General features: G+C 33.9%; 2 protein-coding genes and 1 non-coding gene across 6 annotated transcripts; 1 reads left to right on the top strand and 2 right to left on the bottom strand.

Annotated features, from left to right (window-relative positions):
* Positions 1-549: 549 nt before the first annotated feature.
* On the bottom strand, positions 550-4683 carry LOC102622013 (protein IQ-DOMAIN 9). 3 transcript variants are annotated; one of them, XM_006467621.4, is made up of 6 exons: positions 4274-4683; positions 3700-3827; positions 3315-3464; positions 2123-2350; positions 1281-1394; positions 550-1198 (listed from the first exon to the last, which is right to left on the bottom strand). In XM_006467621.4, the coding sequence occupies exons 2-6, from the start codon at positions 3769-3771 to the stop codon at positions 854-856; spliced, it is 909 nt and encodes a 302-aa protein (XP_006467684.1). In that variant the 5' UTR covers positions 3772-3827; positions 4274-4683; the 3' UTR covers positions 550-853. The 3 variants fall into 3 exon arrangements, with proteins under 3 accessions (XP_006467684.1, XP_006467685.1, XP_006467683.1); XM_006467622.4 differs by having other exon boundaries at positions 3700-3824; XM_006467620.4 differs by having other exon boundaries at positions 3700-3814; positions 4274-4682.
* Positions 4684-5489: 806 nt separating this feature from the next.
* Positions 5490-5563, bottom strand: TRNAI-UAU (transfer RNA isoleucine (anticodon UAU)). The gene has a single exon. It is a non-coding gene; the product is annotated as a tRNA-Ile (tRNA).
* Positions 5564-9290: 3727 nt separating this feature from the next.
* On the top strand, positions 9291-12385 carry LOC102622717 (protein SPEAR4). 2 transcript variants are annotated; one of them, XM_052435245.1, is made up of 6 exons: positions 9291-10176; positions 10285-10619; positions 10726-10872; positions 11267-11439; positions 11510-11633; positions 11749-12385. In XM_052435245.1, exons 1-6 carry the CDS (start codon positions 9993-9995, stop codon positions 11923-11925), a joined length of 1140 nt encoding a protein of 379 aa, XP_052291205.1. In that variant the 5' UTR covers positions 9291-9992; the 3' UTR covers positions 11926-12385. The 2 variants fall into 2 exon arrangements, with proteins under 2 accessions (XP_052291205.1, XP_006467686.2); XM_006467623.4 differs by having other exon boundaries at positions 9294-10176; positions 11513-11633.
* The last annotated feature ends 85 nt before the right edge of the window (positions 12386-12470 follow it).

Here is a 12470-nt window from a genome sequence, read left to right as displayed (position 1 = left end):
TTAGTTGGCCGACAATTATGAACATTACCATGTCACATATGCTGTGGATATTGTCCGTTTTGTTTTAGCAGCTGTCTGTGAGCATGCGTCTTTAATGGGATTTGTAGCATTTGAGATTAGGTTGGTGTGGAAATTGACAGGCGAAGGACGAGTGGGTTTGGTAAGCTAAAACTTGACAACATTAGAAACAGCTCTGGACCAACGTGGCAAATTCATCTATATTATAGTCCCGTGTTTGATGATTTCATACTAGTTGTAGCCGCAGATTGAAAGCCACGGCACCCAATCTCAAACATGCCCAAAAGTTTGTTTAGTTTGACCCAATGAAAGTTATATTTAAGAGGCACCCTTCAACTGTTTACAGCAAGTGATGATTCTTGATTGCCATTGCCCTAGCGTGCAACAAGAGCATGAGTCATGACATGACGACAGAATCAACATTACGTGCCATTGATTAGCAGCGCAAATTGCTAAGTGGTAAGAAATCTGGACGAGAGAAACCGTACGGGTTTTGGTCTTGTATTTTAACATTCTAGAAAGGCATCTGACTCATCCCGACAGAAAGACTGCATATATTTACATTAGTATAAATAATTTTTCTGTCATAATATACAGTAACAGGGAAAAAAAAAGAAGTAAAAATGAACAGGTCAATCCCCAACTCCTGACCAGTTCGATTACATTGCCGTTTGTTATACATGCCAGAAACAAATTGATTTCACACCATTCCATGTACACAATCAATAAAAGATCATATGAATTTGAAATGAAAAATAGACTTGCCCACTGTAACACTAACACGAATGAATGGAAACCAACCATATGCTATTAAAGTCTCAAAAATGGCCAGGTACTAAGAAGCCAGTTGCTCTTTCTTAGTGCTTTCTTCTTTGGCTTTGGTGTTCCCTTCACTGGAAGATGGTTTTTCAGCATCTGGAAATGATAACCTTCGAGCCTTTGAAGTTCCCTTCCCATTAGATATCGAGGGTTTAACTGAAACTGAAGATTTTGGTGTTGGTGAATTTGAGTCTTTGCCAGACTTCCCTGCTTGCGTGCGCTGCACCTTCTTTTGGCTAATGGACGGAGAAGGAACACGGATTTCCCAGGGTCGAGCGGCAATCCAGCGTTCCTTCCAGCTCCAACCCCAATCAGCTTTGCCAAGTTCATATTTACCAAGGGGATTAGGGTTGGCCCTCCACTGCAAATCATGTCTGGTCATTGTTAATTTGATTCATTCATACTGATGCAGCACAGAGGGTATATGTCAGAGTTTGACATACCTGATGCGAAAAGGCATAAGCCATAGCCCGCTCTCGCTTGACTGCTGCCTTTTCTCTCTGATTTATCCTTGAGAGAATTTCCTCCATTGTTTCAGGGCCTCCACTCCAGTCAATCTGCCCATCCTTTCAACAATTACTTGGGGACGCGGTGGAGAGAGAGAGAGAGCAAGAATTTTGACATGTTTCAAATAGGCCTTTTATCTAATATGAATAATCAATGGACATCAACTAGATGACCACAGACATCAAAAAGGATGTTTTCAAGCTTATGGTTTCAGATAATATTATAACCAAAGTGAAATCCGGAATTTCGTGCAGTAACAGGAAAACAGATCATAATAGCACTTATACCTCTGTCAAGAGTGCAAGGAATTACAAAAGGGAGTAAAAGCATAACAACGTCAGAGTCAAATTTTCCTGGAGGAAAAAGAAACCTCTGGAACATATGAAAATATGTGATGCTAGTCATCGGAAAGACTTAAAGTTGTGCTTGGGGCTTTAATTGAGAAGACAAAAATGCAAATTTGAAATTTGGAGCTTTCTTTACCTAATGGTGAGGTTGTTATGATGACCTAGCAGGATGGACAATTAGTAGTTCTGTTGGTCTTAGGTCTCAGACAAAAGTGAAATTGCAATGTATGTTTGGAACAAAATATTCTGTAATTCAGAAACTTTTAACTAACTTCAGGGAATATTTGTAGGATTTCAAAATATAAATGACAAAGTGAATTTTAACCTAAATTGGAAGGATTTCACACATTGCCCAAGAAAGTTTCATTTTGCTGGTATAGAATGCACTTTAACCCTGACGATTCTCACAAATGGTAAGTCCAAGTACTAACCTCTAGTGAATTAAGCTTTGCGTCAAGTTTTAATTGATTCTCTAATTTCTTCTGTCTAAGTCGGCCTTCTTTTACCATACACAGTCTGCGAGCTCTAATCTCAGCCTGTAGTTTGCTCCAAGTATGAAGATAGCTTAACGTTGTTGTAGCTTGCTTTTGAACAGAATGACGTTGGCTTACTCCCTGTAGTCTTATGGTCCCTTTTAGACGACGAAAAGTTTTTCTAGCCTGCAAGAACAATAAAGAGATCAATTATGTATATCAATAAATTTGTATAAGCATATGACTTATATTAATAAGAGGTGTGAAAAGCAGTTAGGAGATCTAAAGCATCGATTATATCTTTAATGCACCACAGAAACTTTAAGTAGTAGAGATCCTACACCATGACATCCATAAATTCCAATACCTCAATGAATTGCTCTTCTCATAGACAAAATACTACTTATCAAAATACTACTCATAAATTCCTAAGAAGTGATTGAGGAAATCCATATGGATTGAGCATTGAAAATATTCATGAGACCAACTTCCCAACTCACTGCACACTGGAGTAACCTGACCAATTACTGATCCTAACTAGTTGGGATTAAGGCTTTGTGGAGCAGAGTGAAGCTGTTAGGCGATACAAAGTTGACATTATCAAGAAAGGTTCAATCAGTGAAGGGTAATGAAGAAAATTCTTCATATGTGATTGCAACTAACAACTAAAGTTGCAGCAAAGAAGCCCAAAATATCTCTCTGCCCTTAAATGACAAAGAAATGTCCAAGGAGTTTGTGCAGTGCAAACAGCTTCACATATGAGCACAGTCCATCTTTTTGGGCACAGGAGTATCATAAGCGTATGAGCTTCAGAATGTCAAAAAACAACAACAAATGTGTACTTTTTCATACTATCCCCTCAATTTATAAGATATGCCCATTCCTTACACTCTAGAAAAAAAATTCAGACTAATTAGGAACAAAAATCCCTGCTTTAAAAAATCCCTGATAACATTAAAAGGCTTTCCATCTTTAAATTAATCGGATGGAGTCACTGGCTGATCACTTATTGCTTTATGATCTCATGATGACTAACAATGAAATGTTGCAAAACGGATAGGAAAAATCACATGTAAAGGATCATAGCACGACAACAATCTGGAATAAGAATTTGATGTCTTTAGCATGTATAACTTATAACACAAGGTACCTTGTAGGCACGAAATGCAGTTTGTATGCGTATTGCAGCTACATCCTCAACTGGCATGCCAAGAGTGCTACCGATAGCAAAAATACTAGACTCTTTGCCCAAAGGTTTTTTCCACTTGAATCCTTTGGATTTTGCAGAAGCTGAAGATCCCTGTCAAATAATGATTTATTAATTATAATCCTAAACTCGCAACAATATCACTAAAAAATAAAGATAGGGGCACACAGACACATTTTATAAAAGAACATCTTTAAATGGTCAACGATAATTTCCAAAACTTAGCTTGAAAAATAAACTTAGACAGTTGCCATATTAACAAAGGAAATTTCGCAGCTCAGTTTATAACATGTTCAAGCAAGGTGAAAGCATTGAGAGGGTTACATACCTTCACTTGTTTTGAACTGCCAACCTTCACTTTCTTTTGGCAAACAAATGTCTTAAACCAATCTCCACCCATTCTCTCAATGTTCAATGTCCTTATTCTTCAATTTAACATAACCCTGTAAGCAACTTCTATTTTAAGAACCAGAATGAGCATTGAACCAGCATACAAAATATTGACTTTGAGTATCTTAAGTCAAAAAGTCAGTCAGATCATATTCCTTTTTTTTTTTTTTTTTCTTTTTTTGGCCTGCTATTTCTCAGCAACCAAACGGATGGTCATCACTCGTGAATAAATTGAACCATCCACCACGCATAACTAGAAAACTAAAGGAACAAAATCCTATCACCCAGTACGCTTATACGGAGAAGCAAGTTAATACAACCAGTTTCAGACAAAACTAAACACGGAGTCAAAGTTATTCAATTACTATTAGCGTCAACATCTCTTCAATATCTCCAAAGCAATAAATGGGCATATAAAGATGTAAGTTTTAAATCTAAATAAAAAGCAACACAGAAACCAAAACCAGATAACAGAACATCCATTATACAGCAAAAGGTTAAGGATTTCATACCAAGAAAAAGGCAGCAAAAGGTCCGGTTCTGTGCATACTCTTCTTAGAACATGGGGTACTCAAATATTTTGGACCAAAATATATATAAAAAAAAAAAGAAAGAAAAATGAAAAATATGGGTGGGAGGGAGGGGATAGTTAGTTTCTTGTAAGGTTGCAGTAAAGAAGAAGCAAAAGACCGGTCCTTTTTCTTATTTTAATTACATTTTGAGACGGCGAGAAAATTATAAAAGGTAGTTGAGAAATGTATGAGTCAGTCAGTTTTATGGCCCAGTTGCCAGCCTCAATTTTTTTTTTTTTTTTCTAACAAGAGATGCAACTCAAAGTCTCATTTTTCTCACACCAATCAGTGACCCGCCCAACAGCTGAGTTTGTGTTATGTGTTTCGCCGTGTGTGTTGGTCTGGTCTCCCTCTTTGTTTTGAATATTTCAACAAAAAGATGCTTATTTTGACAGCACAACAAACTAGTTTTGATTAAGATAGGTTGCTTATCTGAATCTGTAATAATGTTTCTCATATGCTTCTTCTTTTCTTTTTTTTTTTCTTTTTTCTTCCTTGTTTTTAACTAAAAATGGAAAATAGTTTCTCAATGGTGGTAGTATTATTAGTGTATATAAAATATGGAACAAAAAGAGATTTCAGTTGTTCAATTTTTCTCATTTCATGGCTGATTATTGGGGAGTTGGGGGATGGTGTGGGTGCTTCATGGGCTTACTTTTGTAAATTACAATCCGCTTTAATGATTTTGTGGGCCGTTGATTAGTTTGGATTTGATTTGGTACAGAGGACTTGATAGATGGAAAATAATTGGAGTGCTAAATCCTTATATCACATCTTAGGCTCTTTTGAATTTTTTTTTTTTTTTAAAAAGATAAATAAATTGGCAGAAGGTGATGGGCTTGGTAGTAAATGGGTAACGGCTGTTAATGGTTGAATAACTGATTTGATACAAACCGTTGAAATTGAGAGATGATTCGGTGGCTCGATCCAGATTCCAGACGTTAAAAAGATGGACAAAACTACGTTACAGAATCTGTAAGGTACAGACTGCAGCATCAGCCGTTGGATGTGGTTGGATGTGGAGTGAGAAACTAAACAAAAGAAAATCGGATGGTGGGATGACGGGAGATGTTTGTTACAGAATCTGTAACATAGACAGGTCCTAAAAAGATAGAGGTCGATTGTTCTAATGTCAGAACGGAAATTTGTCAAAACTTGGTCCCGGCGGGGCTCGAACCCGCGACCTTCGGCTCATAAGACCAACGCTCTAACCAACTGAGCTACGGGACCTGTCAGCAAAACTTCCCACGTTATCTTATTTAACATATAATTAGTGCCTTTATTTATACCAATTTCTCGAATTAAAAATAAATTATTGCCTTGACTTTTGGGCTCTCAAACTTGGCCCTCCGTCAATTCAGTCATTATCAGTGGTCGCATTTCAAAAAAATTAAAAAAAGAAAAAGATTATCAATTGCATAGAAAAAAATATATATATGAATAATGATGTGTGCACCGAAAAGGAGTATAAAAATTAGTACAAAAATTATAAGCGCTAACAAACATAAATAAATTTGTCTTGTATTGAAAATTTTTTAGAATGGCGGTGTATTATTTTCAGTGTTAATTCTTATGCAACTATTACTACTGAAAAAATCTTATATAAAAACTTGACTGTATTCAATAGATTCCAAAATTACATCCTTTTCAATAACTAGTTACTAGGCTCAAAAAGGGAAAAAAAATAAACCTAGTTATTAATCAGTTTAAAAGTTTTTATTATAATTATCAACCACAATGACCCACTTAATAATCAACCACGAAATGCGAAGCGTAGTTAATGAAAAATGCCACAATCTTGTAGTCCCACTTAATAATCAACCTTGGAATTGTTTCCATAATAAAGGATCATTCTTCTCTTATTTTTATTCTGGTTGAAACTACTTTGCTGATATTAATATTTTTCCTCGATTATATATGCATGCAATTATCAAGTTGCAGGTAATATCATGATCATCAACTCCCCACCCAAGCATAAGATCCATCTTATTTCTTAATAATGACAAGAGAGAGCTGCCCCAATAATAGTAACTCTTTAGAAATTGAGAAGTAATGAGTCTTCCATTATCGCCGATATAGTATAACCAATTGATCATTCAAATTTCCTTAATCACACACATATTTTTTTTTTGGGTTTAATTTCAACATCAGTGTCGTGATCATGACTGATTGACTTGACTCCCTAACTCATATAATGGCAAATTACATAGCATTATATGATGCCAATATCATAAGAAATTGCAGATTAAGCCAATATTATCATCTACGAGACTCCATCACCATAAATACGGGGACATTTTATGTATCAAAACCCAAATCCCATAACCCATTGTAATTTGCATAATCTAGGAACCAAAAACCTACCACTAAAATGTTAAAAAAAAAGAAAAAAAAATTGAAATCCAACAAAATGCATGCGATGATCATAAACAAGTGATGGCTGTTATTAGATAACATAATCAGATTACTCAGACTCCGTTTGATATAACTTTTCAAGTAGAGCTTTTGGTAACAGAGTTTTTACCTAAAAAATTTTAGTTGTTTGGTTATCAATAAGAACTTTTATTACAAATTTATGAAATTACTTGAATAGGTAAATTTTTTAAAATTACGTTATGAAAAAATAAAATAAGATAATCAAATAAATAGAGAATATTTTAGATATTTGAACATTTAAAAAAAAAACTTTTAAACCTCTACTCTTAAAAACTTAAAATTTGAGTTTTTACTAGTAGAGGTAAAATAGCTTATTTAAGATTTAAAAACTTTACTAGAAAAACAACCAAACAACAACAAAAATTATGATAGAGCTTATGTGATTAAATAAACACTTATAACCATTAGATAAATTATATCAAATAAGCACTTAATTAGTGTGTGCAAAGATTTATATTATAATCTATGATGGTGCGAGAACATAAAAGATTAATAAACTATAGAGAAACAAAGTTTTTGATAATCAAAACTAGAGTTTTAAGTTCTTTTTATACTAATTTTAAATATTGTAGATTTATCAAAATAATTAAACTTGAAATATTATTTTGTAATAAGATTCTCCTAATATAAAAACAAAACAAAAAAAATGACACCTAAAATCCGAAATAAAAAAAAAAGATAAAAATCCCAAAGACAATAAGGAAAATAGCAAAATAACTTAAAATTGCAAAACAATCAAGAAAGAAATAGAATTTTCAAGCTTGATCTCAAAGTTTTGTCTCATCACAAGCCTTGAAATAGTATATAATATACCCAAAACAAATAATTGTAACATAAACTATGATCCCTGAAAAGTACCTTCCTCATCCTATCCAACCATCTCACATCAATCTATCTAATACTTTTGATATGATTATATTAAAAACCAATGAAATTCTACAAGTATTTTAAAAATCATAACCAATGTCGTATTATTAATTAGATTCAAAGCCTGGCATTCTCATTGTGTTTAAGTGAGGATGGATACTAAAATACAAAAAATATTTTTTTTAATACATTAGAGACGGTATTTTTTTTGTTAGTTAGTAACATTTTTCTTTGTTAAAATGAATATATTATTAATAGAATAATTATATATGTGTGTATATCCTCTTACTCGGCAAATATCTCTCACGACACAAACACATTACAACTTTGTTCTTTTTTTTTTTTTTTTTTTGCTTCAATTTTCTTTGTCCGAAGAAGACGTTGCATGTAATGTTCGCTCAAGTTATGAAGAATTAACTAAAGCTGGATGTTTCCATGAAATTGCACCAGAAAATGATGCCCATCTGACAAGTCAAGTATGCTTGTACGACTTTTGTGCAGCAATCATAATATTCTCTTCATCTATGTAGAATATTTGGTGGTCAGTGCTAGCTGCATCAAGTAATTTTTCAAACGAAAAGAGAAGAAAAGAAAAGACTTCAAGCAGTTTGTCAAGGCCATGCATTCACATGGCATGACTCTGGCTTTGAAAAATTACCCAGCAATATTTTGAACGAATCTTGAATTAGCTAAATGCGGCATGTATTTCCTTCTTGGCACATGTTTTAGGCTAACTGATTATCATTAAAGTAATGCATACGTCCTTGCAGAGTCTATCCCGAGTTTTAAAACAAAACAAAGCCTTCCTGCTATCAAATTTTGATCAATTTCAGACTCAGTTGCCCGGAATTGAAGAGCGCATATTATAGCCTTTAGTTCGCGAAGTTTAATATTTAGCACATTAATTATGATATAAGTGTCCCCTTCGTATATATAGAGAGATTAAGATAATAGTCTCCTAACCCATGTGACTGTATAATCAATTAATATTACACATTCCATAGAACAAAATATTCGGATATAATCTTGTTTAAAAAGATTTATAATTAAAAAAGCTGGTAAATGTTGACAAAAGATTTGATTTAGTTTAAATTTAAAACATGAAATCTTTTAGCTCTTTCTCAAATCTAATTAAGAGTAATAACAATGTAGATTGGTTACCTTAAGGAACTATATTAGAGGATATCTTCAAAGATATGCTCACATTGATTTTGCCAACCTGGAGATTGCTTTATGAAATGAGTCTTTCCTTTCATCCACTCATTAATTACCATAAATTCACCATTGCGCATTTATATTTTGCTCATTGATAGAAAACTCCCCATCAATTCACTACCAAGTATATATATATAATAAGCTGTTGTTTGTCTGTAGGATTGTACCAATGAGACTAAAGCTGAAACGATATAAATCAATCACGTATATACCTAATCAAATTTGATGCCCTTCTAAATAATGCATTAATTTAATAATGTTTTTATTACTGATAAAAACCGTTTTCAAATGGTTAAAAAATGTGTTTACACCCAATCCACTCTCATTGTTTGATTGAAATAAATAATATATATATATATATACATACACATATACACACACATATATAAAATTTTCTTTTTCCAAGTGGTGGGGTCCATAACCAACTCCGTAAACTACATGCAGTGAGGTGATTCAATGGTATAAGAAAAGAACAAAGAACTGGCTTATGAAAATGGCAAAAAATCTCCTGAGATTTTAAGACACATATTAATGCATGTCGAGACATAGAACATACATGTTACAGTTCTAACTTCGAATGGTCTGAAAGACCACTAGATGTTGGTGATGGTGGTGGTGAAATTTTCTCATATTGAGGAGGATTTTGAAATAGTATTGCTTTGCTAGGAGTTTAATCTTCAGAGCCCCTGGAAGTTGTTATATAATTTTCTTTTCTTTTCTTTTCAGACAAACAAAAAAAATTTCTGAGAAAATCCCGGAAAGCAGTAGATACTTTCTCTCTCTCTCTCTCTCGCGAATATCTTTATGAGCTGAAAATAAGGAAGGACTTTCCTTAAATTCAATTTCATATTTCGTACGTATAGGTGGCTGGTTTCAACTCCACATCATTTCAGATTTCCTTTCCTTGTATCCCGGTTTTTGAATTGATTCTTGTTACTTGTTTTAGATTTTGTGATCTTGAAAATTGGGATTCTTGTTATTTTTCTGAATTCTCTCATCTCGCCTATCATCAATTTGAGTTAAATTTGCTTCAAATTATAAAGTTAATTAGATTTATTATTAGCTTACATCACAACAAGGCACATACGTAATTAACAACAATACAGGAAACGAGAACAAAATTAATATAAGAAAAATCATTATGTGCAGCAACACAGGCAGTGCTAGTAGTGCAGGTGTTAGTGGTAGTGGCGGTGGTGATGATAATGCAACTCATATTTTGAAGAAACCAAAGCGTCAGAGAGTTCCCAAAAGAGGACCGGGAGTTGCAGAACTTGAGAAGATCTTGAGAGAACAAGAAAATAAAGTTATTCATCCTGACAAAGGCAAGCCCTAAAGCCTAATGCCTAAAGATTTCTCTCTCTTTTTGTTTTTTTTATTCGTCTGTGATATATAATAATTAATCTATTCCATTATTTTTGTATTTTTAACAGGAAATAGTATTGTTCAGTTTGTCTCGGATCATCATAATAATAATAATCGCTTTAGTCCTCCTCCACCGCCGCAAAAGACCGTGCTTCATGGTAATAAAAGTACATCCTCAGGCAGAGGCAGCAATGGCGTCCGAATTGCTGGATCAGGCATAATTTTGCCTGAAGAAGCCCTGTTGCCCACAGTGTGGAATTCTTGCGAATCAAGCATTTATGAGGAAGCTTCTAAGATCCCAGCTGGGTATCCAATTTCTACGAGCAGTTTTGTACATGGTTCAGATCAAATGCATATGCTTCAAGAGAAACACTCTCACTATCATCAATACTCTTCTCCCACGGTATAATTCCAGCTTTTAATTTGTTTTATGATAATGTTTTAGCTTTAGTTCTTTCTTTTTATGAGATATATGGATTGTCTAATTAATAATGTATTTGTGAAAGCAGATAAATCTTTTCCCACAATCTGGATCATCATCATCAGAAAACCAATCAGCAGGATTTTATGTCCATGTAGAGCCCCCTTCAAACCAAAGATCATCATCGCATCACAACCACTACTGCTCATCTCTGATCTTGCCAGAGGAAGAAAAGGTCTAAAAGACTCATGTTTTTAGTCATGTTTCTCTCTCTTTTTTTAAGACAATTTTTTTTAATACTTGCAAACAGTGTTGAGTCCTTTCACTTTTTTTCTTTTTTCTTTTTTTCAGATTTTTTTTTTAAACTTTGAGTGCTGTTTTTTGCTCATCGATTGGGGAAAGAAAAATAATTAAAAGAGATATATATATATTCAGTTTCCTTCACAAAAATTCTTTCTTTCAAATATTTTTCTTTATTTTTCTGTTGAACCAAATAAAGATTTGAGTTTCGTTGGCAGTAATTTTGATTTGTCTTGCTCTAATTAATTACTTTATAAATTAATTATTGTTTGGATGAAAAATGAAATTCATCATCTTATTAATCACAAATACATACAAATCGATTTTAGATGGCTGGAACAAAGCGGCCAAGGACATTCTCCACAGGCTCAGCTCCTGCTCCAATATTCCACTGCCAAGCTTCTTCTCCTTTCACTACTGCCATGCACACGCTAACGCCCTCTTTTCCCAATCACACTACTAGTTCTGTACTTAACCTTCAACAAGATGAAACACTTTCGAGGTAATTACGTTTGCTTACGTAATTGATTCATTCAATTATTTATGTATTTAATTTATTAATTCCTGATCAGCAGGGACTATGGAGCAATGAATGGCAATTTTCTTTTATTTGGTTCTCCGGCAACTCCATCCTCGTTCATGATGACTCAAAATTCTCAACAAGATTTGTCCAAATATCACTCGTTACCTTTCCAAGTAAGCATATGTTACAAGAATTATTCATTATCTTTTTCTTTTTCTTTTTTATTTTGCAATTTGGCATATATGGTGTTCGTGTAATATTATATAATATCTATTTGTATTGGTTTAGAGTTGTGTTACGAAGGAAAGCGGTATGGATGGCTCAGACTCAGACTCACACCAAAAGAAGAAGCCCTTCTACAGCTTCTTAATACCAGAAGAGCAGTTGAGAGAGGAAGAAACAACACTTAGCTTAAACAACGAGAAACCAAGAAGGGAAACTATTGATCTTAACCTAAAGCTGTAACACTCTGCAGCAAAGCTCATTCAACGCTCATATGATTTATCATCACAAGTTTATAATTAATTTGGGAGCATTCTGTTTCCATCTCAAGTACCTGTTGCAGCAAAAAGAAATCGATATTCATGCAAGACTCCGTCAGCCGCCCCGGCAATTTACGCAGAAAGTGAAGATGTTATGTATATGACTTGTGGTATGGTAGTAAGTCTAGTTCTAGTATTCAGGTCGGAAAATATTTCTTTGGTTTGTTTCTGCAACGCACTCCGTGCGTTAGTTTTTCAAATGTGGATTCTGCGATGAACAAGAAAACTAACTCTAATTCTTACTTCATTCGAGTACAAATCAAAATTGTCATTTACAATTTGAGCTATGTTTTTCATAACAAGTTTTTATCCTATTAAGCACTGCCTGACTGTAGATCAGTTTGACTTGGATAAATCTCAGATGCCTATGACCATATGTAATACAGTATCTTCTTCCATTACAAGTTAACCAACTACACATTAATATAGGAGAAATTTGTCACCTCAACTTGTTGCAGAGGCTTACAC

Source organism: Citrus sinensis, chromosome 2 (genome assembly GCF_022201045.2).
Source record: "Citrus sinensis cultivar Valencia sweet orange chromosome 2, DVS_A1.0, whole genome shotgun sequence".
Lineage (NCBI taxonomy): Eukaryota > Viridiplantae > Streptophyta > Magnoliopsida > Sapindales > Rutaceae > Citrus > Citrus sinensis.
Note: the sequence above shows the minus strand (reverse complement) of the source record. Positions and strands in the feature narration are given on the sequence as shown.